The sequence below is a fragment of the Sturnira hondurensis genome, unplaced genomic scaffold (genome assembly GCF_014824575.4).
Source record: "Sturnira hondurensis isolate 20B ecotype Veracruz unplaced genomic scaffold, ASM1482457v3 Scaffold0006437, whole genome shotgun sequence".
Classification (NCBI taxonomy): domain Eukaryota; kingdom Metazoa; phylum Chordata; class Mammalia; order Chiroptera; family Phyllostomidae; genus Sturnira; species Sturnira hondurensis.
Window position 1 is genome coordinate 4,851,530 of NW_028079068.1, and position 25,681 is coordinate 4,877,210.

General features: G+C 40.0%; 2 protein-coding genes across 2 annotated transcripts in view; both read right to left on the reverse strand.

The window, feature by feature from the left end:
- NUP205 (nucleoporin 205) overlaps window positions 1–25,681 on the reverse strand; it is a 72,828-nt gene that overhangs the window by 38,948 nt on the left and 8,199 nt on the right. The window contains exons 4-19 of the mRNA XM_037049137.1: window positions 25,359–25,503; window positions 24,818–24,977; window positions 24,158–24,386; window positions 21,744–21,908; window positions 17,575–17,750; window positions 14,244–14,360; window positions 13,935–14,072; window positions 11,977–12,127; window positions 10,345–10,550; window positions 8,196–8,378; window positions 6,760–6,810; window positions 5,928–6,137; window positions 2,927–3,026; window positions 2,375–2,512; window positions 1,335–1,524; window positions 494–614 (exon numbers count right to left, since the gene is read on the reverse strand). Of these exons, the coding sequence (XP_036905032.1) occupies window positions 494–614; window positions 1,335–1,524; window positions 2,375–2,512; window positions 2,927–3,026; window positions 5,928–6,137; window positions 6,760–6,810; window positions 8,196–8,378; window positions 10,345–10,550; window positions 11,977–12,127; window positions 13,935–14,072; window positions 14,244–14,360; window positions 17,575–17,750; window positions 21,744–21,908; window positions 24,158–24,386; window positions 24,818–24,977; window positions 25,359–25,503 (2,480 nt within the window). The remainder of the gene's footprint in view (window positions 1–493; window positions 615–1,334; window positions 1,525–2,374; window positions 2,513–2,926; window positions 3,027–5,927; window positions 6,138–6,759; window positions 6,811–8,195; window positions 8,379–10,344; window positions 10,551–11,976; window positions 12,128–13,934; window positions 14,073–14,243; window positions 14,361–17,574; window positions 17,751–21,743; window positions 21,909–24,157; window positions 24,387–24,817; window positions 24,978–25,358; window positions 25,504–25,681) is intronic.
- On the reverse strand, window positions 19,356–19,970 carry LOC118989116 (uncharacterized protein C12orf31 homolog). The gene has a single exon (XM_037049138.1). The coding sequence runs from the start codon at window positions 19,919–19,921 to the stop codon at window positions 19,538–19,540; it is 384 nt and encodes a 127-aa protein (XP_036905033.1). The 5' UTR covers window positions 19,922–19,970; the 3' UTR covers window positions 19,356–19,537.

The window sequence follows — 25,681 nt, forward strand, 5'->3', positions numbered from 1 at the left end:
GCAAAGACAAATGATAAATTAGATTAATAGAGAAGTATCTAAAAACTCTCTAAAGTGTAATATCAAATTAAGCGACACAAACGAGTTATCAGAAAGCCACAGAAGTAGACGATTCATAACAGTGAGCTACACTCACCATTGCAGAGGTTCACTGAGGACAGAGGAGGAAACAACAGACGTAAGAAAACAACAGAAGTTACACTCACAACCTAATCACTTCGATGCGCTTAGAGTAGCAACTGTCTCGTTAGACATTAGTCACATACAACAGTAGAGACAGTATCACCACTCAGTACATGTTGTGTTACTGTGGCATTCATTTGTTTTCTTCAAATATAAACCACAGCCCCTCACACAAGTAGGTTTTCACCCAACATACATACATACACTTACTCTTGAAGAATTTTTCCAAAAGTAAGGTTCTTCCATAGACATTGTGACTTCCACACAGACTCAGAATGCACCAAAAATTAACAACCACAAAATCAGTTACCTGGTCATGTGTGAAATCTCCAACCAATTTTATCTGAATATTGGTGTTGCAGGAGATACAGCAGAGGATCTTGGCACTTTCAAAAGCCAATTCTGGATTAGTGTTTCCATGATACAGGTATCTTTAAAACAAGAAAACATCTGAGGAATTCCGTGATGAAACTTGGCTTCTCACTAGTCTCAATAAAGAACATTTAGAAGCAGGGCTTCTCCTACCCATACTGCGTTTTTGGGTAAATTGGACAACACTTCCCTCTTCTAACTACGTGCAGCCTCTTACGGGTTGAATCATGTACTTCTGAAATTCCTGTGTCAATGTGTGAACCCACAGTGACCTTGGAAATAAGGTCTGTGGCGAGGCAGTCAATCGAGTTAAGACGAAGTCACTGGGGAGAGCCCTGACCCAATGACCGGTGTTCTCATAGAAAGGGGAAGTCTGGACACTGACACCCAGGGAGAAAGCCATCGAAAGCTGACGGCAGAGACTCAGGTGATGCTCCTATAGATCCCGCAACACCAGACACTGCCGGCAAGCCACCAGAAGCTAGAATACATCCAGCGAAAAGTCTGCTCCGGTCCTGTCCTCCACTCCTCCGGTTTCCCTACTGGAGCTCACAACATTAAGATTGTACCATTTTATACCTGGAAATGCTTAGGATATAAAATAATTAGGAAGAAGAGAGAGAAACTATAAAGGAATTAAAATCACAGGAGCCAGAGAAAGCAAGAACAAAACGAGGCCAAAAAGAGGCAGCGCATTAGGGATCTGACCAGACTTGGAAATCAAAGCTAGAACGCCCAGCTGGCTCATGCCGACCTTTCCACCTACAGTTGTGACTTACCTGGCGATATTCACCACATTGTCGGCCTTCTTAGTTCTGGGATTGATTCCCTGCAAAAGCTGTTCCAAAGGAGAGACTATCAGAGCCAGCTGACTCTCTCTCAGAAGATCCATGAAGAGGTTTTCCTTCTGCAGAGTAAGATTGAGCAGTGCAAGGCAATGCTGCACTGCTTTCTCCAGGTGTTTCTTCCCTACAAACCAAAAGTTGAAATCACGTAAATCTTAGAAATGCACAGTCAAGGCTTAGGAAAACAAGATAAGAGACAAGTTCTAGAATCAAAAAGCCCTCAAGTTCTCCAAGTTTTAGCCACAACCTCACAAAACTGCTCACCCAAGCAAGTCATAGTCATTTTTGTGACTCTGGTGACTTTTATGCGATAGCTTCTAGACATTTTTCCTCTAAATAATTTTCCCTAATTATTTAGAGCAATGGTTCTCAGATGGGGTGGGGGCAGGGGGAGAGTATTTAGGCCCCAGAAGACACTGGCAATGTCTAGGAACACATTTGGCTGTCACAACTGGCCAAGTGCTACACGCATCTAGTGAGTAAAGGACCACAAGGCACAGGACAGCCCGCACAATGAAAATAATTTAGCCCAAAACGTCAGCGGTGCCACGGCTGGAAAACTGTTAGAGTAATACGTGCACACTGGAAAATCTAGAAAATAAAAAAGCTAAAAATTAAACAAGGATCACTTATAATCCCATCATTCAAATTTAAAATTCATGGGCTCTGAAGCCAAACTGCTGAGGTTCAAATCATAGCCCTGACACCTGCTGGGGAAAGATGTGAAACCTCTTCGTGCATTAATTTCCTTATTTGTTAACTGGATGTAATAATATCTACCATGGGGCCTTCACACAGATTAAATGCATTAATATGTACTTTTAATTGTATGACTCCCCAAAAGCCCTACCATAGATACAGAGAGAGAATCTTACAGTGAAAAAGAACTTCAGAGATAATCTGGTTATTTCAAACCCTCAGATAACAAAAGATGAATTGCTGTTTTCAAGACAGAAAGACATTCAGGCACACACCAGGGAAAGGGGCATAGGTGTCGAGCTGCTTAACGCCTTCTTCCAGCAGACTAAGAGCGAGCTCCAGCATCGGCGACTCATTCAGAAGATGGTACATCAGACTAAATCCTGGGGGCTTATAGGCCATGATTTCTTCTCCTACACGGAGCATAACATTAGTCCAAAAGATAGTGAGTTAGTATTTTTCTTATACCTTTGACTTACAAGAAATGTATAAGACTTATAAATTAAATGGCATCTGAACAGATATAGGCAAAGTTTTAATTTAGAGACAATACACAAACTACACAGTGGTAATGTCCTAAAAGGCTGATCTGCACACAGCAATCAAGCTCCTGTAACACACTAACTCACTACAGATTCTATAAGGCAACCTTCTCTGTCTTCCGGTAAGTAAATTTTACTTCATTTGTCTCGCTAAAAACAAAAAAGATTAAATTCTAGTTTAATTTATAAACAGAAATAATATATATTACATATAATACATAACTTATAAATCATAAAGTTTTGTAAGCAGCTGACACCTTGTTTGAAAGTGACCGAAGGAATTACCTTGTAGCTCCACAAATTGGTCCACAAACTCTTCAAGTTGAGGCTCATAATCCCGGAGCAGTTTATAGAACACCTCCAGAACAACTTCAGCAACTTCCCACTGGAGAAAGGTACAAGTATCTCACAACAGTGGAACAGTCCAAGGGGAGAATCCGGCTAGGCTTTTCCTCCCCCAACCCCACTTTTCTCCAGAAGGATCTACTTCAGTAATTTAGCTTAAGCAATATACAAATACCAATTCATTTTGCTTTTATGTTGCTAAATGATAATGAACTGGCAAATTTTTCAAGGTAAAACATTTGTAGAAGCCTTACTCTTAAAAGAAATGTTTCTGTAGCAGATATCTGGGCTCCATTAGCAAATCTAAAGCACTTAAGTGTCTAGTCATAGTCCATTTATAATTAAACATCAGATTTGGACAATTTTCCAAAGTGTCAAATAGTTCAAATTTCCTCTAGGAATCTCAGCTGAACAGGGTCTGAGAAATCACCTCCTCTATCCACCCTTTCTTCCTGGGTGAGACAGTGATGCTCACGGCACGGTTCCCCCAAGACCACAGAGCTTGGCAGCAAACACGCGGGAGGTCAGGCCCTGGACTTTAACTCCAGACCAGTGTTCTATCCTGTGCCTTGAGCCAAAGATATTAAGAAGACATAACCACTGGTAAGCTTGCCCCCAAAGAACCCATTATCATCTCTTTCTTTAAAATGTTTTTAAAAGCTATGTAACAAAAAGAAAAAATATTTCTGCCAATAAATAAATAAATATCTATGACAGTAGAGACAGTAAAATTAACACTTCATTTTAAAAATTCATGGCATAGGATTTTTAAAAAGCCAAGTCTGGTAATTGTACACAGATTTTTTAAAATTATTATTTTAAAATCACTATTGACAATGCACATAATTTTATTACGGCTGAGCTTGGGAACTGGGATTATAGCGTGAATTTTTTGTTTTTAAAGATTTTATTTATTTTTAGAAAGAGAGGAAGGGAGGGAGAAAAAGAGGGAGAGAGACATCAGTGCGTGAGAGAGACACTGACTGGCTGCCTCCCTCAAGCCCCCAACTGGGGACCTGGCCAGCAACCGGGCACGTGCCCTGACCAGGCATCAAACCGACGACGCGTTCAGTTTGCAGGGCTGTGTTCAATCCACTGAGCCACACCAGCCAGGGCTGATTTTTGTAACTATTATTTTAAAATTATTCACTTTCCCCTTCTTCAAAAATTTCAAGATCACTTATTTAAATAAAAAAGGCTTATTATGACATAATATAGTAACAGGTTTTAGGACTGACATATACACACGCTGCCTCTGACACTGCACACCGGTTGCTTATCTCAATCCAAAGCACTGTTCTCGGCTCCAAGTTACATCTGAAGAAGACACTCAAGTGCAACAGTCACAGAAAGGAGGGGAACTTCTTGGGGTAAACTTCTTGGGTGTTGGGCAGGAACTGAAATTAATGGGAGGGAAAGCAGCAGCACAGAATGGAGACAGGCTTGGGCAAGACGTGGAACACCTGGGAAGAGTGTGGCTGATGGAAGCTCTAACACTTAGGTCATTACGGACCTTTTCAAGAAAAGGAAAATCAGATATTCCGAACAAATACAAAAAATATCAGGACATTTTATCTGAAATAACTTTCATGAATGAGGCATGGCTGCTATTACTGTTTTACCCAATAAGGAAATATATTGGGTAAATATATATAAGAGCCTAAATATATAAATGTAAATGTAAATATAAATATATGAGTCTAAATGAAATGTGTACCTCTCTCAGTGTTTATTTTTACTACACAAGAAGCAAAAATTACTAAGCAATTGACACAAAAATGAATGTCAGCTACTAGGGACTAATTCAGAAACAAATATATTCAATGATAAGGCAATGAATAACTAAACTATGCTAGATACAAGTAATGATTATGCAATCATTAAAAAGACTGTTTCCAAATAATCTTTAATGCATGAAAAAAATCTTCATTACATTTAGTGGCCAAAAAGGATACAAACTAATGCAACTAATTATCTCAATTTAAGTACATATGCACAGGATGAAGACTAGAAATAGTTATCTTTCCTTCAGCAACAAGATTATGAATGATTTAATTCTTTGTATTTTTCTACATTTTTCCAAACTGTCCCAAATGAGCATAAACTTCTTATAATCATTAATATAACAAATAAACCTAAAAGGTTCAAAAACAGCAAACTATAAATATAAGGCAGAAATGTACAAGATACATCCCAGGGTGCTCTGTGCGGAAATAAACAGTATCATAAACTAAAGTGAATTACGCCAGAACCTGGAAGGGTCTCTTACACAGTGGTTATGCCTGGGTCTGAAATCAGAGTCCTAGGTTCAAATCCTGGTCCTGGACTTTACGCAAGTTCCTTACCCTTGCTAAGCCTCCGTCTGTAAAATGGGAATACTGATAGCACCTGCCTGAGAGTAACACTGGAATTACGTAAGTATGAGAAGCGCAGCTGTGAGTGTGTTGCAAGAACGACGTGCATCAGCGCCAGTCCCCCCTCGGCGGTTATCCGCGGCAGACAGACCGAAACGGATCAGATACACCCTCCCACTGAGCCACACTCACTGCCCAGAAGTACCACTAACTGACAGAAACTGGTGCAAGTTTAAACTTATTTACATCCCTAACCAAAATTATCCTAACAAAGGCTAATGTGTTTCCAACGGAAAAAGGTGTGATATTCTTGGTTCCATTTAGGTCAAAGTTTGTTCATTAAGGATCTGAATGACTATGAATTCGTATCAGTTAAATTACTGATCACTAAACGTCACTGCTTGGGTTTTAATGTCCAATTATTTTTTAATGCACATAATATAACCAGACCATAGACATTTCAGTATTAAGACTGTGAAGCTCACTAACTTGTAAAAAGCAAAATGAATCTGCAGCACCTTCTACCTTTAACAGAAAAAGCAACAGTAAATGAGTAAGAAAAAAGGCTTTCTCTGAACATGAATAACCTTTTCAGCGGGTCTCCGGTAAGCTCTCGTGCGGAATCGGAGAAACACAGACTCTCTGAGGAACTGCAAGTATGGGTCAAAGCCAGGGGGCCGCAGGCCAGCGCCCAGATTAGAAGGGAACGAGCTCTCCACCAGGGTACTGATAAGCTGGCAGAAGGCTCGCGTCAACGGGTATTCTTCACACCGGGATTCTATTTCATTTAGTTCAACCTTCCAAAGGAAAAGAAAGAAAATTTGATGATACAAAAATATCAGCTATAAGGTTCAAAGCACTTTGCAAATATTAGCTCATTAATATTGCTACAGTATCACACCAAAAGACAGGTAACAGATTATTACCATAACTCATTTAAAGAAAAAAAAACACAAAAGTGTTATACACTTGATCTTAGCCAAAGGGCCAAGCAGCAATACAAAGTATTGTATGAATCTACATCAATGAGATGAAAGAATTTCATATTCACACATACTGTTCCAACTTTGAGTTAAAAATAGAAATCTCAAACGTTTCTTTAAAAAAAGAGAAAGGGAGTTCAGGGAGAGAAGAAAAGAAACAAAGTCCCACTTCGGCTTGACCCACGTAAGGTCATGACGTGGAGTTCCAACTAAACTTCCAGCCTGGATGGCTGCCCCGTGACATCCTTCTCCGGCCCTGAAACCCACAGTACTTTGGTTCCTTTCATAAAAAGTTTCAACACTGACCAGCAGGCCCTTCAAATGAAAAGACATTAAATCTGAAAATTATAGGAACTTAATAGAGTAAGAAGAACTCTTAGTCCTTCCCTCATGTGAATGTACAAATACAGCATTCAAACTAAAAGGAAAACTTTACCTCTATTCCGATAGCATGCCTTTGGCTTGGAACCCTGACGGTCTGTAGTATCTTAAAATAATAAAAGTGAGATGTTAGGGGCATTTCTCACTCATCCACAAAGAGCAGTGGCTTTGCGATGTAACAGTCACAGTCTTCCCCACCACACCCACAGATCTCATTCCCAACAGACAACAGAGTGGTCTCTGCAGACTCTCGCTAGCAGAGTCGGGGCTGGTGGAGCTGCCAATTACCTGGGCTTCAGAAAACCGGTCATTTCCAAGTGCACACAAGATGTGTTTTCAGCAAATCTCCTCTCCTATGTTCTAGGGCTGAATCTTAAAAGGATTTATGGGCTGAACTCTCACCAGTGTTCTAAACACTGGTCTGTTGTTTTATAACAGCCCCACTGTTGGTGCCAGGAAACCAAGAAGTACATTCATTAGGAACAGGTTTCTCACGTGGGCAGAAGTTCTGAGTTAGGATGTTCTGTCCTGACCTTGCTAGGACCACACAGTCTATTGACTGTTGTGTAACTTAACTGTCTTGCAAGTTGAGAATGTACTATTAGATGGGTTTTTATAAAACAAAAACAAAAACAAACAGTCTCACTCTAAGAACAGAACTGTCTAAACCCAATCACACTGCACCTCAGGTCGAAAGAGGCACCAAGCACTTAGGACACTGGTAAGTCCTGAGATACTTGTGAGTGGAAAAATGAAGCATCAATACTAAACCAAGTGATTGGGCCTCTCGGCACATAACAGCTCCCTTAGTGCTTGTTTGCGTAAGTACCACTGACCCCTCAGGACACGTGCTAGAATGTAATTAGAATATTTTGCTGCTTCAAAACAGTCGCTTCTAGGAATAATGCATTAGAATCACAGGCTCCCTTATGTTGTATTATTGCTAAGACAAACAGTCCCCCAACCATTTTCCTATAACTACCTCTATATAGTGCATTCTTATTTTCCTTTTCCTCTTGCCACATACAGAAAAACTAGGCCTCGAAAGAAAAATTCCAATAGGGCTTACCTCTAAAGAAAGAAAAGGTGGTAGATACTCTTCTGGCACAGGACAGGTCGTGCTCAGAAGGAAGAGGCAGAAAGGAAAAATGGGCACCCCCACACTTAATAAGCGCAGACGGCTTCCAAAGGCTTACACAGATCCCCCTGGTCTCGAAGACAGAGCTGAGGAATTCCATCCATTCACCAACACCTTACACTGAAAAACTAAGTCTTCTAGGAAGAACCCTTCTCCGGTAACCTAGTGACACTGTCGTTGCTCCAAGAGGCAACCCCAAACCTACTGGTTCCTAATGCTCAGGACCAAAAGGGGAACTTGGAACTTGGGAAGCTCATGGTATAGAAGTTCTAAATTGGGTGCTCTTGCTTGTATGTTATCATGATGCACTTTCCTAACTGTAGTAAGGTAAATAAAGGCGCCTGTAACACTACCTGAGTGTATTCCAATGACTGCCAGAGGAGAGCGGCGATTTCGGGCGACCTGCCAAAGGCTGCCAGCGTCCGCAGCAGCTCGGCCTTCAGCACCGGGGGGATGCTGCACTGCAGCAGCCCGAGGACCACCACCACGGGGGTCCACTGAGGGTGTTCGCACAGTGCCAGGCGGGCGTTTTCACTCTGGGCATGGAGCACAAAAAGAAGAGACTCTCCGTTTTTAAAAGCTAAGAGGAACGGCCAGCCATCACCTAAATTTCCAGCACTTACACTGAGTATTCATAGGCTTAATACAGGTCACAATAAAGATAAGCGTGCGGCTAATGCTTGAGGATGACCAGTGAAACGAATCAGACCACTCAGTGCGTGTAAAGAACTCAGTGCCTTCGTAAAATCAGTTTCACAGCCCCAAGCGTGGAAATGACCCGTGCAGAACTAAATGGCCTGCCAGGGTCACATAAATCTTACGTAGGCATTTTCTATCCTTTCTGGGACAATGTATCACATTGGCCAAAAAGTTCACTTACAGGTTTTTTTCTGATAAGATGGCTTCAGTACTGCCTAGTTGCCTTTAACTTCACTCGAAACAATTTTGTTAGATTGTATTGTGACAGCTGTCATATCAGTGTGCATTTAAAAAAACATCAAAATCAGTGACTTTTTGTGCAGCCAATTAATTTTAATATTGAAGAGGGAAAAAGAAATGCAACATTTTCAGCGTATTATTCTTTATTATTTCCAGAAAGGTAAAAAACGCGGCTGAGATGCAAAGATGTGTACAGGGTGTGCTGTGACTGACTGGGCGTGTCACAAGCGCTTTGTGGAGTGTCTCGGTCGACACCGTGGCCAGACAGTCCCTCCCTGTGGGGTTGCCTCATGCACTGGGAGATGCTCAGCAACGCGCAGCCTCCACCCACTAGAAGCCAATAGCAGGAGCCGGCCGACGTACTCAAATATCCAAATCAGTAAAGTTACTGGTAAAAATGAAAAGCATGTTTTTTAGAGAAAAAATGTTAATATATTTTTTGGCCAACCCAATAACATAGTCTACTATAATATACTAATAATACATAAATGAATATATACTTGTCCTTTACACCAAAAAAACAGAAACATATATGGCAACAAATATTCTCTTTTAATTCAATAAGAAATAACTACTAATTTTTTTGGATGTTTAACAATGTTAAGCATTTTTTTTAAAAAGACAGAAAGTTAGAAGACACTACTTAGTTGCCTTTAACTTCACTTGAAACGATCAGAATGTCAGACAGAGCAACTTATCGTTGCTCTGTTGAGCAACAGAAGCAACTAGAAGGGACTCCTGAGTAGAAAAATTATGTAATGGAAATAATGTCTTTTGTTACAAAGACTAATTTGATAGTGGCAGGCACGATGGTTTAGTGTAAGTAGAGAAAAGAAGAGTAATTCAGTAAATAATTTTTCAATTATAAACATTCTTTATGTACACATATACACATATGTACACATATACACACCCACACCTACGCAGGGAAACTTTCTAGAAGGATGAGCACCCAACAACTGATTCTTATTTGCCCTCATAAATATTTTCTTCCAGGTTTATGTTGCCATTTTCTTACGAGTTGATGGCAATAAATAGGACTACTAGAACTATGCTTTCTAAAGGTGAAGAAACAAAGACCTGAAGAATAGAATCCTATAGGAAGCTTCCCATAAAGTCGGCGGGGTAGGTAAACACCATGCTTAACCCCTCCGATGCCCATATTGAAATTATACCCCAATACACCTGAGACCATGTAATTTTATAAACCAATGTCACCCCAATCATGTCAATAAAAGGGGAAAAAAGAACAGTGAAAAAAATCACTAAATTATAGAACTAAATAAAAATAACTAAATTATAGAACCACCATCCTTGAGAATGACCAGAAAATGAGCTAAACAGAATTCTTATAACTAAGGATACAAAGAAGCCACATCAAGACTGGGTTATACAATGAAATAAAAAAATGAAGCCAAACGAAAAAACAAAACACAATCCCACATATGCGCCAAATTTACCCCTAGCAAACTTAGTGATGCACAGAAATCTGGGGGCTCCTTACAATGCCACTGTGCTAGAAAACAAAATCGTACTCTTACGCGCTGTGGACGGGTCACCTACCCACGTAATGATGGTAGACGTGAGCTGCAGAAAAGCAATCAGTCCGTCCTGCTCCTTCTGGGTGATGCCGCGCAGAGGAAGGTGGCGGTACTGGACACTGTCTGCACTCGGGAGATCCTTCCGGAGGTGCTCGTGGTAAAGCATTAAGGAGTGAAAAAAATGCTCCCAGGAAACAGGACTGCCCCCGGCTCCTTGAATATTTTCAACTGTAAGAAAAGACAGCACAAAATTTTCTTTCAAGAATGTTTAAGCATTTGCTTGGAAATGGAGGAAGAATACAAATTTAATACAATAAATTTTGCTTTGCCCTGGCTGGTAGCTCAGTTGGTTAGAGCATCGTCCCAATAACGCCAAGGTTGCAGGTTCGATCTCTGGTTAGGGCACATACATGAAGCAATCAATGTTTCTCTCTCTCCCTCTAATATCAATAAAGAAAAATTTTTAATTAAAAAAACAACAACAACTACCTTTGCCTTCGTCTGAAATACGCAATGTGCTGAAAACGGGCCAGAATCCACGTGTGAGCTAGAAGTCTGGATTAATCTTCCTCAGGACTAAGAAGGGGTGGTGCCCATGTAAACGCCAAGGTGAGCTGCCCTGGAGGTCAGTTCTCCACTTCCCAACCAGAGCCCCTCCGTGTTGTCACATAACTGTACAGGGCCACTCCTCCTACCAAATAATTCCCAAGTGCGGGGCTTAAATTCCCAGACAGAGAGCTAACTACAGCCTCAATCTGTGAACAACACTCCTCGTTCCACCCACGCACCACAAGGAGAAGCGCAGCACGTAAGACCAGCCGGCCTTGACTGAGCAGCCAGACACCATCTCCGCAGCCAGGCGGGTCTCAGTTCCAATCCCGGCTCCCCAGTTACTCGTGACTCTGGGTAAATGACCTCTCAACCTCAGTTCCCTCAGTGTGAAAACAAAAGTAGTACCATCTATGAAGGAAAGCAGATGTTTAATAAAATATTTCCTTCTCTCCCCTTTTGCAGTGTTTTTAGTTTAACCAGACTCAAGTCTAAAAGTTCAATGAGGACACTGGGAGAGGGACGAAAGAAAAACCATCAAGCACAGACATTTAGAAAACAAGCACTTATGAAAATAAAGAAATCAAAATTATGCAGCAGGCTGTATATATGGCTCTGGGCACCAGATGCTCTCTTTAAAAAATGTAAGTATTGGGCCTGGCTGGTGTGTAGCTCAGTGGATTGAGCGTGAGCCTGCGAACCAAAGGATCGTGGTTCAATTCCCAGTCAGGGTACATGCCTGGGTTGCAGGCCAGTTCCCAGCAGGGGACTCAAGAGAGGCAACCATACGTTGATATTTCTCTCCCTCTCTCTTTCCCTCCCCCTCTAAGCATAAATAAATGAAATGTAAAAAAAATTTAAGTATTAATTTTGACTTCGTAAACTGGACTGTATGTTATAAGGCAAATGATAAAATTCCCCAATCTGTGAGACCATAATCAAGGCATCACTGCGCATACGGCCCCCCTGTACTTTTTCCCTTTGACTATAAATATAACTCATACATCTGTAGAACTATCACAAATAACCAACAGTCTTGAAAACAAAGGGATATGGAACTCCAGGACGTCACGACAAATCTACACGACACCCGGGCTTTGCTCACCGTGGCCGCTGCCATTGACTTTGAGCAGGCTGAAACAGTAGTGGGCACACTGCGGCCCGCTGGCCAACCCCTGGAGCATTTTCAGGTAAGGAATATAGATGGTGGGAGGCAACAGGTCACCCATTTGCCTAACAAACTTTGACAAAACAACCTGAAATAGGTGGAAAGCATTAGTTTACATACAGCATATCTTAAATTTAAGGCAACACGGACTAGCTAATAAACACTACATACTAACTAAAACTAACAAAGTACTCTGATTTAACTAACCCCCAAAAGCCAAAATAATCTGGTATTCTACTTAAGGAAATTAGCTTTTTCAACCTTGTTATTACCAATTTCATGCAATTACAGAATATTTTTGTGAATATAAGGTATGCTTTTTCCCCAAACACCTCAATGTCAGAGAACATAAGACTAGTCACATTCTAAATATGCAAAACTGAAAAAATTTACCGATATAAAAGTAACCTGCAAATTCAAAAATAAACCTAGAAATCAGAGTTCTAAATTCCAGTCAAATTCAGTATAAAGACCTTGTAACCTGAAAGAATTTTCGATAGTAACCTGAACATATTTTGTCAGTGTTCCAGCCAATACCGTGTTCCTACACTCCTGTTCTGCAAGTCCGCCTTGTTAGTGTTTCTCTTTTTCTTGCTTATTCCTTACATCTATTATCAACAGATAAAAATATTATTCAGACACATTAGCTGGAACTCTAAGCTGAAATTACACATGTATCTGGAAATTATTGTTCAATCTGTTAGGTGTAATAACAAATTTGTAATTACAAAAAAAATACTCTCATTTCTAAGAGATACGAACTTCACCAACAAGAAGGCACCAATATCTCATGCTGCCTATAATTCACTTCAACGTACTCCAGCAAGATAAAAGTAGTAAAAATAACAGTAGATGAAGCAAACATGGCATGATATTAATACCTATTAAACTAAGATGTTGGATGTTCATTAGAATTAATTTCTCTTCCATGGTTGAAAATTTTCATAATACAAAGTTCTTTTTTAAATCTTTAAAAATGTTAATAAAACCACCCTGGCCAGGTGGCTCAGTTGATTGGAGCATCGTCTCATACACCAAAAGGCTGCAGGTTCGACCCTGGTCAGAGCACATACCTAGGTTGCAGGTTCAATCCCTGCTTGGGGGACATCCGGGCAGGCACCCATTGGTGTTTCTCTCTCACACCCATGTTTCTTTCTCTCCACCCTTCCCCTACCCCTTCCTCTCTCTCTAAAATCAACAAGCATATCTTTGGGTGAGGATTAAAAAAGCTGAATAAATCATTTTCTAAAACATTTTTTAAATGGAGAGAAAAATGAAAAAATGCATAACAAATACAGTAAAATAAATGGCATCTGATCTTAGGCTCTAGCACAAATGAAAATGAAACGCATGGAAAGTTCTAGAAGAGGAAATCCCAAAGACAGATATGGCAAGCCATCTAATTTGCTATTTCCTACTTTACTTTGGTTAATACAGGATAGAAAATGAGCTTTTTCCTCCTTATCTACTGACTCATAGGCCTTCTGTCAGCCATGATAACTTCTCAGCTTTCTCCTTTAGTACTCGCACCTCTCCTGTGTTCTCCGACCCGTTAAGAATGAGATGCACCGGTTGTTGTCATGCCTGCAGGAGACAGGCTCGTACTAATGAAACGCAAACAAGTTACACATGAAGAGACCAGACACCTTCCAGTCTCCCCTGATCTGACACATACCTAGTACATTATAAAGCCTGACTCCATGAACTGCAAGATAATCAGAACTCAACTGTAAGAGATTCAGATCTCCTTGAATAAAAGGAAACAGTGTAAGTTTCTAAAAGTCACACTAGTGGCCATTTGTGTTCACAGCAATAAATCAGGAGAAAACATTTTCCATGTTTCCGAACTCCCGACTACCATCTCAGAGTGGAAAAGGAAACCAGTCAGAGCGCACCTGGCGCTGAGGAGGGCGCTGGTGAGCCACGCCGAGGTAGGAGCCCAGGAGCGTGGTCGTCTGCAGGGGCTCGGAGGGGCACCAGTATTCCAGGGCAAGCTCCAGGTTGAAAGGGTTCTTCTTGTACAGCTCCCCAATCTGCAGAGAGTAAACAAGGACTGTGGGAAGGTGCATGTAACTCAAAACTTACTTTTCAATGAAAATTTACATTTTTGATGAATTCACCTAAGACAGTGGGTCAAGACTTTCAAAGTTGGGAGAAAAATCCAGCAAGAAGGAGAGGACAAGGCATCCAACGGAATGGCTTACCAAGAGCATTAGGTGCTCCAGATCCCTCCTCGGCGAAATGGGGGGCTCGTTGCCCATCTGCATACTCATGTGAATCATTCGGGCATCTTCATCGGCCCGATTCCGCAACTGCTTCACCTAATAAATATGTTACATAGGGTGTGACATGTAAATTTACTGCATGAGGGAATAGTACTGAAACCAGGAAATCAGGCAACAATGTAAAAGTGGTTACATAAAAGACAAACTGTTTAAATACCAACTTTTACTTTAATGGCATGAAGAAATACACCAGCAATTTTATTACACTACTATCCACAATTTATAGTATCTTTTTAAAAGATTTTATTTATTTTTAGTGAGAGGGGAAGGGAGGAAAGAGGAAGAGAAACATTGATGTGAAAGAGAAACATTGATCGGCTGTCTCTCATACATGCTGTAATTTATAATATCAGTATCTTCAAATTTCAAAGCATTTCCCCAGCATAGAGAGGTTGAGTTTTTCTACAGTGTTTCCCCATGGGGACATTAACTGACGTTTTGGGCAGAATGTTTCCTCCCTGGGTTGGATTACCCTGAACCTGTAGGACGGGTTAGCATCCCGGGACTACCTACTAGCCACCAACAACACTACAGACCTAGTGACAAGCAAAACCGGCCCCGCTCTTCCCAAATACACTCTGGTTGAGAAACATTACCTTACAACATCTGTGTGAACTACATGCCAACTGAAATCAGAAACTACTTCTCCCTTACAAAAAATTATCACTCGATAAATCTAAAATTATAGTTGGAGATTCCAACACTCCTCTCTCAATATTCAGGAGAACAAATACGCAGAAAAGCAGCATGAATACGAAAGACTTGACAATACTATCAACCCACCAATCAAAGAAGTCTCGAGGAAAATTGGAAAATATATTAAATTAAACAAAAAAGAAAATACAACATATCAAAGTTTGTGACACAGGCCCTGGCCAGGTAGCTCAGTTGGTCAGAGCATCATATAGATTTTCTAAGGTTGTGGGTTCGACCCCCAGTCAGGGTACATACAAGAATCAACTAATGATGCATGAATAAATGGAACAACAAGTCAATGTTTCTCTCTTACTCTCTCTCTAATTTCTTCTTCTGTCTCTCTAAAATCAATAAAAAATTTTAAAAATTTTTGTGACACAGCTAAAGCTATAATTAGAGATAAATATATAACATTAAGTGCTTCCATTAGAAACAAAAGAGGTTTCAAGTCAATAATCTAAGCTACCACCTTAAGAAACTGAAATGAGAAGGAAGCAAATTAAACTGGAAGCAAAAGGAAGATTGTAGTAAAGAACAAAAATAAAAAATACTTAAACAAAGTATAAGAAAATCAACGAAGCCAAAGCGGGTTCATTGGGAAAAATCAGTAAAATGTATAAACCTTTAGCTAGGTTAATTAAAAAAGAGAAGATACAAATTACCAATATTAAGAATGAAAGAGGAAACATCACCACACATCCTATAGGCATGAAAAATTTAATACAGGAATATTAAAGAAAACTTTATACCAACCAATTTGAATGAAATGGACAAAGTCGCAAACCACCAAAGCTCATTCAAGAATAATCCTACAGCTATTTTTAAAAATTCTAGAGCGCGGGCCTGCGAACCAGAGGATCAAGGTTCGATTCCCAGTCAGGGCACATGCCTGGGTTGCAGGCCAGTTCCTGGCAGGGGACACACGACACATTGTGTGTCCTCGGCAGAGGCAACCATACATTGATGTTTCTCTCCCTCTCTCCTTCCCTTCCCCTCTAAAGATAAATAAATAAAATATTTAAAAAAAAATTCTAGTATTCCGGATTTGTGTGAATAAATTGTGTGCCCTATCCAAGCCATTTACGATTTTATATATTCAAATTATCCTCATCCTTCATTTCCAGATACCATTATCATTCCATAACCAAAGTCCAATCTGTACTAGTAATTAGGAAAAGCATTAAGCCCTAACCCTTCCAAGGCTTCATTCCTGCAAATGTAAAACGAGAGGATTAGCAGGCTTCTTCCTGTTCCAGCATTGTGTGAGGTTAATCTACCAAGTCCTTCACGGTTGATGAGGGCCCAGTTTCTGCTGTGTCCCTTGACTATCCTCGTCCTGAGTGAGCTACCTTCAGCTCAAATGAGTCCATAGTAACTTACTGTCTATACCGCTCATTCACTTACTGTTACTACCTACGCTTTCTGTGTGTATATCTTATCTCTCCAGCTAGGTTATAAGTTCTTCGCTGGCAGGGAAATGAGTCTCCTACTCGTCTTCTTCACAACTCCTATCACACTACCTGGAAACACCAGAAACTCAATACACAGGATTCATTAAAGAATGTATTAGCACTTGAGTCCTTGATTGTTTATTGCCATATCCGTATTTTTTCCCATTTGCTTTACGTTTTTCAAGGGGAATGGTATCAGAACCACGCAAGAGCATTACACACGTAGATCCTTAAAGAGTGCTTCTTAAAATACACACACAAAAAGTGGTTGTATAGGACCTCACTCCCTCCTTTATTTCCTGCTACCAATTTGATGGCTTTCTTGGAATGAAAGGCACAGAGAGCACCTGTTACGAAGGAACTGTCTGAAATGGCTCTAAGAATCCTTTTTTGGATCACTTTTATTCAAAAGTAGCCTTTGCATTAACTTCTATAATCTATATGTTACCTGTATCAGCACAGAAGCCCATTTATATACTATAATTGAGAATCTAAACAATTATCTGTGCAAGGAGATTTTCCACTGTGGCTTCCAAAATTCTGTATAGAAATACAAATAAAGCAACTCAGCATCAACCCCTAGGGTAGCATGGCATTAATAATGTCCTACCCATTCAACATTTTCATTGAATTATTACTTTCTCATTATAAACCGCTCTCAATGTGAAATATTTCTTTTAGCTTATTCTCAGTTAACAGGTTTCATTATTTCATTTTCACGAATCACAAACTAATTCACAAGCTGTAACATAACCTCTGTCCAATTATAGTCTATACTAAAAGATTTTATTAGTTTCTAGAATATAATGTTAGTTTCACTGATAAGTTTTTTTAAAGATTTTATTTATTTATCTTTAGAGGGGAAGGGAAGGAGAGAAGGAGAGTAATACCAACGTATGGTTGCCTCTCACGTGTCCCCTGCTGGGAACTGGCCTGCAACCCAGGCATGTGCCCTGACTGGGAATCGAACCGTGATTCTTTGGCTCGCAGGCCCACGCTCAATCCACTGAGCTACACCCACTAGGGCCTCATTGATAAATTTTAAATTACTTTATAAAATTCTTCTACTACTTTTTTTACTCATCCTAAATTATTTCACCGACCTTCATTGGCATAAGCGCAAGGAAATCTGTGATGAGATTGTGGATTCTCCGAATGTAAAACTCCTCCTGATAGAAGTGTTCTGACACCACGACGGACTCGGTGAGGAAGAGGAAGACGTTGTCAGCGATCGCGAGCTCCGCCATCGCTTCATCTGCCTCCGTGAATTCAGCGAGAGCTAGAAATGTATTTGGAAAAACAGCACGTGGAAGAAAAGTTACCAAACTAGATGACAAGCAAAATCTTTCAAAAACACAAATATAAAACAAACTAGATTACAGTATCTCGTAACATCCTGATGTTTCAAAACTGCCCAACCTCCTAGCATGTGCTATGCACCAAATTGGATTTAACTCTGACTCACAAACCCCAAAGAAATGCTGAAAAAGTACATTAGAAAACCACATACTCTTCACAGTAACATCGTGAATGATGAAAAATTACTTCAGAGATCTATGGTGTGACCCTAATGTAGTCAGGGTGCTACTACCAAAACATGAACATCTGAAAATGATGCTAAGGCTTCAGTCTCAGTCAGTGAAATGATCTGGTCGTCCAGAAAAAGTTTTCACAGCCAGTAAATGAGACCAAAACCCGAACACAACCACCTACTAACTCTACTAATTTGGTGGTCAAGTAGCAAAAATTGAAAAGCAACTCTTAACCTAAAGATAAACTGGTCGGTCTACTTATAATTTTTTTAGGTTTTTGTTTGGAAATTTCAAATTATGTTAAAAAAAAACAAAACAAAACCTCCACCTGCCCATCAGCTAGCTTTTTTTTTTAATAAAGATTTTTATTTATTTATCTTTAGAGGGAAAGGAGAGGGAGAGAAACATCAATGTATGGTTGCCTTTCATGCATCCCCTGCTGGGAGTTGGCCTGCAGGGAACCAGCCTGCAACCCAGGCATGTGCCCTGACTGGGAATCGAACTGCGATCCTCTGGTTCACAGACCTGTGCTCAATCCACTGAGCTACACCAGCAGCTAGCTTTAATATTACCCATACAGCATCTCGTTCCATCTAGACCTCCATGCAGCCTCCCTCTCCACCAAAATCAGAGTCAAGCACATTCCAGACAATTTAACATTTCACTTGTATTTCAGCATGCAACTCAAAGGTACTTTAAAAAGAAAATAAACCACACATACATACAATACGATAATGATCGTATCTTAAAAAAATAATTCCTCGGTATCAAATATCCAGACAGTACTCAAATTTACAATTGTCTCATAAATGTTATGGAAGATTCTGGTTTTGTTTTCTGCTTTTTATCTTTTGTGCAGTTTGTTTGCTTCAATCGGAATCCAAATAAGAGCTACATATTGCAACTAACTGATATGACTATAGGCTCCTCCTAAACCTTTAAAATATTCCCCTTGCCCTTTATTTGCTGAAGAAACTGGGACTTTTATCCGTAGACTTTCCGCAACATGGCGTGGCATGCACCCCAATGGTGCAGTGAACACATTTTCTGTCCTTCGGGTCTACTATAAATTGGCAGTGTTGTTGTTGTTGTTTTCCAAGATCTAAACAAAATACCTTTTATTATAAATCATACAAAACCAAAACTCAAAGAAGTACTACTTGTAAAATCCACTGATACTGTATTTTTAAATAACACTATATAGTTTTCTTCAAATCTGGGTTAGTGTATCATTTATCTTTACTAATACCCAAAACAGCCACAAGTGCATTAGTACTTGGTAGAATTTTGATATCTGATAATCCTTACTTACCAATGGCATCCAATTAAAATATCAATATGGATTTCACTCCTCAAAGAAAATATTTTATTTACGTTTCCAAAACAAATTTAAGGAGTTATGTTGAGTTTGAACTGAAGAAAAAGGCCCAGTTACAACACAGAAACAAAGTCTCCATTTGGCAGAAGCTGAAATCAGTGTATACATTCTAACCAAAGACCTGTCCCTTGGGCCACGTTTCACGTTTTTACAAGTCTACCAGGCCAACCCCTTAGCCGCCTTCACTGCTTTTGCTTTTCTTTTCCCCTTCTCCTTCTCTCGCTTGGCCTTCGGCCTTTTTCTCTGCCTCTGGTTCACCCATAGGGGGTACTGTCCATGCTGGCCGAGAAGACTCTTTTTGTTTCTCTTAATGTCAATCTCCATTTTCATGTCATCTTTTTCATCTTTCACCACACACTGGGTTTCCACTTGAGAATGCCTGGGCACCACCACAGTTGCTATCTCTTGAACATCTTTCATGAACACGCCAGCGTCTACTTTAAGGGTACTCTTTAGTCTGCTAAGTTCCTTCGGGGCATTCTTTTTCCTCTTTTCAGCACGCAAGTTCCTCTTCCACTTACTCCGTAAGCTTTTAGCCATGTTTTATCTGAAAAGGATCACCACTCACAGTCCACACACTCACCTAAATTGGCAGTTTTATCTAGAGAGACTTGATCTTACATTCAATTTTCCTAGTAACAGTATGTCTTAGGTGAAGTTGTGTCCTTCCGTCCAGAAACACACTGCTGATGACTTCTCCTAAATTTCGCACATGAAACTGCGAGGTGAGTCTGTGGTGATCTGGCTTTGGAAAGAGACCGCGACACAGCTGACTCTGCCTGACAATCAGGCCAAAGGCAAACACAGTGTGCTCCCGAAAGTGTCTTCACTGCCTTGGAAAGGGTTGGAATAGAGCTACGCCAGGGTAATCTCGACCAGAGGGAAAGCAAGGGTCTTTTTTCTGGTTTATGTTTTGTTCTGCCCTTTGAAATGAAACCCACATACCTATCCATTCCATACAAACTCCTTGAGAACAAAATAGTTTCTTAATTCTTATTATGAGTAATAATGATGACGGAAGTTACCAATTAAGTAAATATTAATAATAACAATAATTCCAAATCGTCACCTGAATTTATAAATGTTGAAATTAAAATTGCATGATGATCTATTCAAGACTATTTATGGAAGACTAGGTAATAAGTGGCATCAATAACAATGTAAATTGAGTCTTAATGTTCAAATCAGCATATCCAAACTTTATAAAAGTTTACCATAATTCCAAACATTCTTTATAAATTAATGTAATAAACATGTTTGATAAAATTTTAAGAAGTCTATGAACAGAGTGGGAACCAATTTTTTTAAATTGAGATTTTTGTTAAAACTTCTCTAGTATTTCAAAAAATGCCCATTTCTGAAATATAAGATAAACAATTCAGCTTGTATAGCAATTTTTCAAATTCAAATTCACAAAAAATTATAGTTTATAAATGTTAATTATAATATCCCTAATTACCAAAGCTTATAAAAGGGTATGAGCATGTAAAGCTAGAGATTAAGTAGCCAAAGACCCTGGAGTTGAAACAGAGTTCGGATTCCCAGCCCACTCCCACCTACTATTCCACAGTCGGCTGTCATTCGTTCTATCGTGCCTCTCAAGGTCAGGGCAATAGTATAGTAAATTGTAGCACATGGATTTAATGAAGCATCATATAGCCACTTGAAAGTTTAAAGGGTCATTTCAAAATTAGACTCCAGAAACAGAATTTGTACATGATTATAAATGTCTGATCAGCCACCTATCACCTTTAATACAAAGCCACTTGGCCAAAGAAAATCTGCTAATACGGAAAATGCTTTCCGCAGCCCCCTCGGAGACAGCACAGCACTAGTGTACAAAAGCTTCCAGACTCACACAACTGGTAAGACAGTGGGATCAGCTGACACCCAGGACTAGAAAACACTGACATGGATGGTAAACTTTAATAAAGTATCTCCAGATTTACCGTAAAAACAAGTGACCACTGTGAGACTTCAAATGACAACGAGAGCACAGGTCTCGCCCCGTGAGTGCGCACCACTGCTTGAGCACGGTGGTCACACGAAGGCAAACAGCGGAGCAGGATACGCCGCAGTGGGCAGTGAACTGCCAAGTCAGAATCCCCCATCCATTCTCGGTTGACTCGAAAACCGCCTTTCTAACGTATTGTACTCAAGGGAAAAAAATATTTCATACAAAATCTTTGGGAGACAAGGGGAAAAAAAGCTGTATTTCACCACCTTACAAAGTTTCATTTAATACAGTTCTGGATATCTTCCTACGCTCATGCTTAAATGTGGCAAAAATAACAGCCCTTCCAAAATACCGTTACAACTGATACGTTCCTTCCCATACCAAGATCACCTACAATCAACTCACCTGTCACGTCAGGTAACTGAGACACTCCCCGCAGTGCCAGGGCCCAGGCAAGTCGGACAGTGGCTTGCAGCCCCGGCAGCTTCCAAGGCTGTGAGTCTTGAAGGCGAGAGTGGATGGTAGCAATGTACTGCCTCTCTGTCAACAGGGGGAGCTGCTGAATCATATCTGAAAACACAAAACCAGACCACTGTACCAATAAAGCAGAAAAGTTTTCACTTTGATATAGAGAACTAATGTCTAAAAGCCAGAAACATCACAGAATTTTTGTTAAAGAATTATGACTAACTGATATGAAGGTTTGAAAAACCAAAATTTATACTACCGTGAAAACTGCACACAAAACAAAAACAAAAGATATTAATAATCCTAACTTTTAATTGCATTATTTTCTATGGGTTTTAAGTGTACTACAAATAAATTAGAAAAATAAAGAGCTACTCCTATTTTCAGTATATAAATTCTCAAATAGAAATCAATGCTACTTAAAGGTCAAAATATTAGAAACTTACTAGATAAATAAGCCAACCTGAATTTAAAATATCAAGTAAAAACTGACCAAAAACAGGAATGCAAACTGCAAGTAAGTAACTACTTTGATTGTAACATAAATGAAATAGCCAAATAATAATTAATTTTCAAGTTACAGTTCAGGTGTACTGTGGTACTTCAAACAAGCACAGAATTCTGAATACTAATAAATAAATAAATGAGAAACACCACTGACCACCCAAGATTTCACTTATCTTCCTATACTTCCTTTTGAGGTCATCTGGTGAATAATTAGTTCACAACCTTCAAGAACATTCTTTTTTTTTGTTGATGTTGTTAAATCCTAACCTGAGGATACATTTATTGATTTTTTTGAGAGGCAGGGAGAGAAACATCAATGGGTTGCCTCCTGTACATGCCTCGACCTGAAACCAAACCCTGAACTAGGCAAGTGACCTGACCAGGAATCAAACCCATGACCTTCCAGGGCGCAGAAGGATGCTCCAGCCAGCCATGCCACACAGGCGAGGGCTAAGCACACAGTTTTCATTTAATTTCCTACACTTCGAAAGTTTCTGTCTACTACTCTACATGCACTAATAACTCACTCCTCCCATTTATTAATCAATGATATTCAGACAACAGAAATTACAAATGAGTTCATCAAGCTAAGCACCTGAAATGGATACAATCACAACCTAGTGCCCAAACCTTTGTATCTTTGTTAGGCTGTGAAAGTTCCCAGGCATTTCACTGTCTGTGGAAGGTCCCGTTTACAGGCTTTCATTAATCCAGCCTACCCCTACGTAACTCCTGATTCGCTGCAGGAAATCGGACCAATGTGCTACGGAGCACATTCCCGGATGAGCACAGGTGCTGCTTACTGTGTGACACAGGAAGTGCTGTGTGACCCCGACTGGAGGGGGGCGGCTGTGTTTTAAATGAGCCTGTCCTGGTGGCTCAAGACAGGCACCAAAGGTGACAGGCAAATATCCACCCTCCTCATATACCTAATGACACAGTAGATGACACAATCAAGTGAACAGTGGCTAATTACTGGAATGCTAATTAATATGTATTACACTAAATGGTAATAATCTTTCTCTGAGGGAATTATTTCTTTTATTCAAGTACAGTTTTCTGTTTTATATGAGGGAATTATTTCTAAGATCCTCAGTTCTGAGCAGTAATTGGTTATGTGATTACCAAGTAAAATTTTATCTGCTTCAGAGAAAATAAAAGTCAAAGATGATATATTACTAAAAATGATAGCTCTCTCCTAGAATGTCTTCTTGAAAGATTTGAAATGTAAATAAACAGTGGAGAAACAGCAATTAAGTAAATTGGGCACGCGTAACTCATGAATATGTATTACATAACCTTTAACCCTTTCCCATTCCAGAACCAGAAGACAATAGAAACATCAAACAGGACTATAATTATTTTCTAAATGTAATCTCATATCTAAATATCCAAATATAGCACCTAAGGTGGGTGGTGGAGAGTAAAGGGGGGGAAATTGGGACAACTGTGATAGACAACAATAAAATATTCGATTAAAACACACACAGGGTCCAGCAGATTTAATGCCTGCTTGAGTGTAGGTGGTAGGGTAATAATATGGGTGTAAAAATTTGTACTTTCAATTTGAACATTTCACCTAAAATGTCATATGGTGTGTTTGAGTGTGATACTGTTATGTTACATAATTTACATCTTATAATTCTGTAATAAGATTTCATAATAAAAAGGGGCGTTATTTGTGCCACACCCTCTATATTCAAATATAAGTGAATTGTACACAAAGGAATAAAAAGTACAATTTTTAACTTTAGCAGGTCAAATATCACCCTTCTTAAATGTTATGCCCACAACTTTACATCTGATTTTTGGAAACAAGTAGTAATAGGCACGCAACCCAGTACCGTCGCGTTCCTCTATGTTCTGCTCTACGAAGCTGGTGTCGAAGCAGTACAGGAGTGCCATCAGAAGCGCCAGATTCACGGAATCCAAGGAGCCGTTGGCCTCGACTGTCACTCTTTCCAAATGCCCGATCAGGAGCAGAGTGTCATCTTTGCCCAGAGGGGACTGGCAAGCCCAGGCGAACAGGCTCTCGGCCAGAGCCTGCCTGCACTCCCTGATGAGGTCAGAGACCTAGAAACAAATGGCACAGTTCAGTAGGTGTAAAATGGAAATACACGACTAAGTCACACCAAAGCCTGGTCTTACTCTAAAACCTATCTTTTATAAAGGCTAACTAAATACATGCATCTAAGTCTTACCATCTCAGCTCTGAAATTCTGAACAAACCCTATTGTTAATTCCTCGTTCTTAAGCCCCAAGCTCCTGTGTGGGAAAACCAATTTCCTGAAGAGTTCACTCCAAAAGAAGAGCTACAATGGCGCAAAGGGACTAGAATGAAGCTCAAACAACCGCTGGTCTATTATTTCACAGACACAGTGGCCTAAGTACTTCAACATACGTTGTTCGTTTTCCTACGCCCGTACCAGAAAAACGGTCTAACTGTCAGGACTTTTCTGCCTCCGAGATCGGACAACCCATGAATCGATCATGTGAAACCTTGCCTCTTTGCGATGCTTTTCACTGCCCAAACCTCTCTCGCGCTGCAGTTTCTCGAACTCATTGTTCACATCAATCTGTGACACCAGAGTAAGGATTTTGTAAGTCAGCCCTTGCTCCATCAGCTCATCTGTAAAGCGTGTTGTCATGGAAACCAGTTCTGGACTGCAATGAAAAAAAATCAATAAACAAAATTATAATGACTAGTAATGCTTATACTTCCTCATTAGATGGATACGGCAAACGCTCTTTTGACAGTATGTTGTGCTACTGGAAACAGCCGATGGATTGTGACCTAGCTTTTTTCATCCTTCTTGGATCACTGAATTCTAATAAGCTTCTAACCACAAACAACTGAATTATCTTTTATTTGTAAACAAAGTAGAGTACATTTAAGTACGTTGTGTCAGTCTCAGCAGAGACAGAGAGCATTTATGACTTATGTTACACACATTACTTAAATCATACATATTAATGAAAGATTTTTAATTATAATTCTCCAGGTAGTGTCCAATGAACCCCTGAAATCCTAAGAAGCACACAGACCTGAGTTCGAGGGTCCACGTCTTCCCTCGTCTGGACTGTATCAAAGCTTTCAGGGAATTTGCAATGCACCGCTTTCCATCCCAATACAAAAGAACAGCTACTAATCCTCTGGTGAGGCCAGGAAAGTGTGGCTGCTGGTGCTCTCCTAGAAAATGGAGTTGAGAAATAATTTAGTAAGCAAGTGCTTACTTAGGTGCTTCGGATGAGACAAAAATCACTGTACCAAGGTTCAAAGAAATCACAGACTCCCAGGGACTAAGGGCCCCTGAGGGTCCTCTACTTCAAACATCCACCCACTGTTTCCTTCTCTTTCACAGGAAGTC

Coding starts and splice junctions, on each gene's coding strand:
- LOC118989116 (XM_037049138.1), bottom strand. CDS start 19,921: ATGGCTAAAAGCTTACGGAGTAAGTGGAAGAGGAACTTGCGTGCTGAA.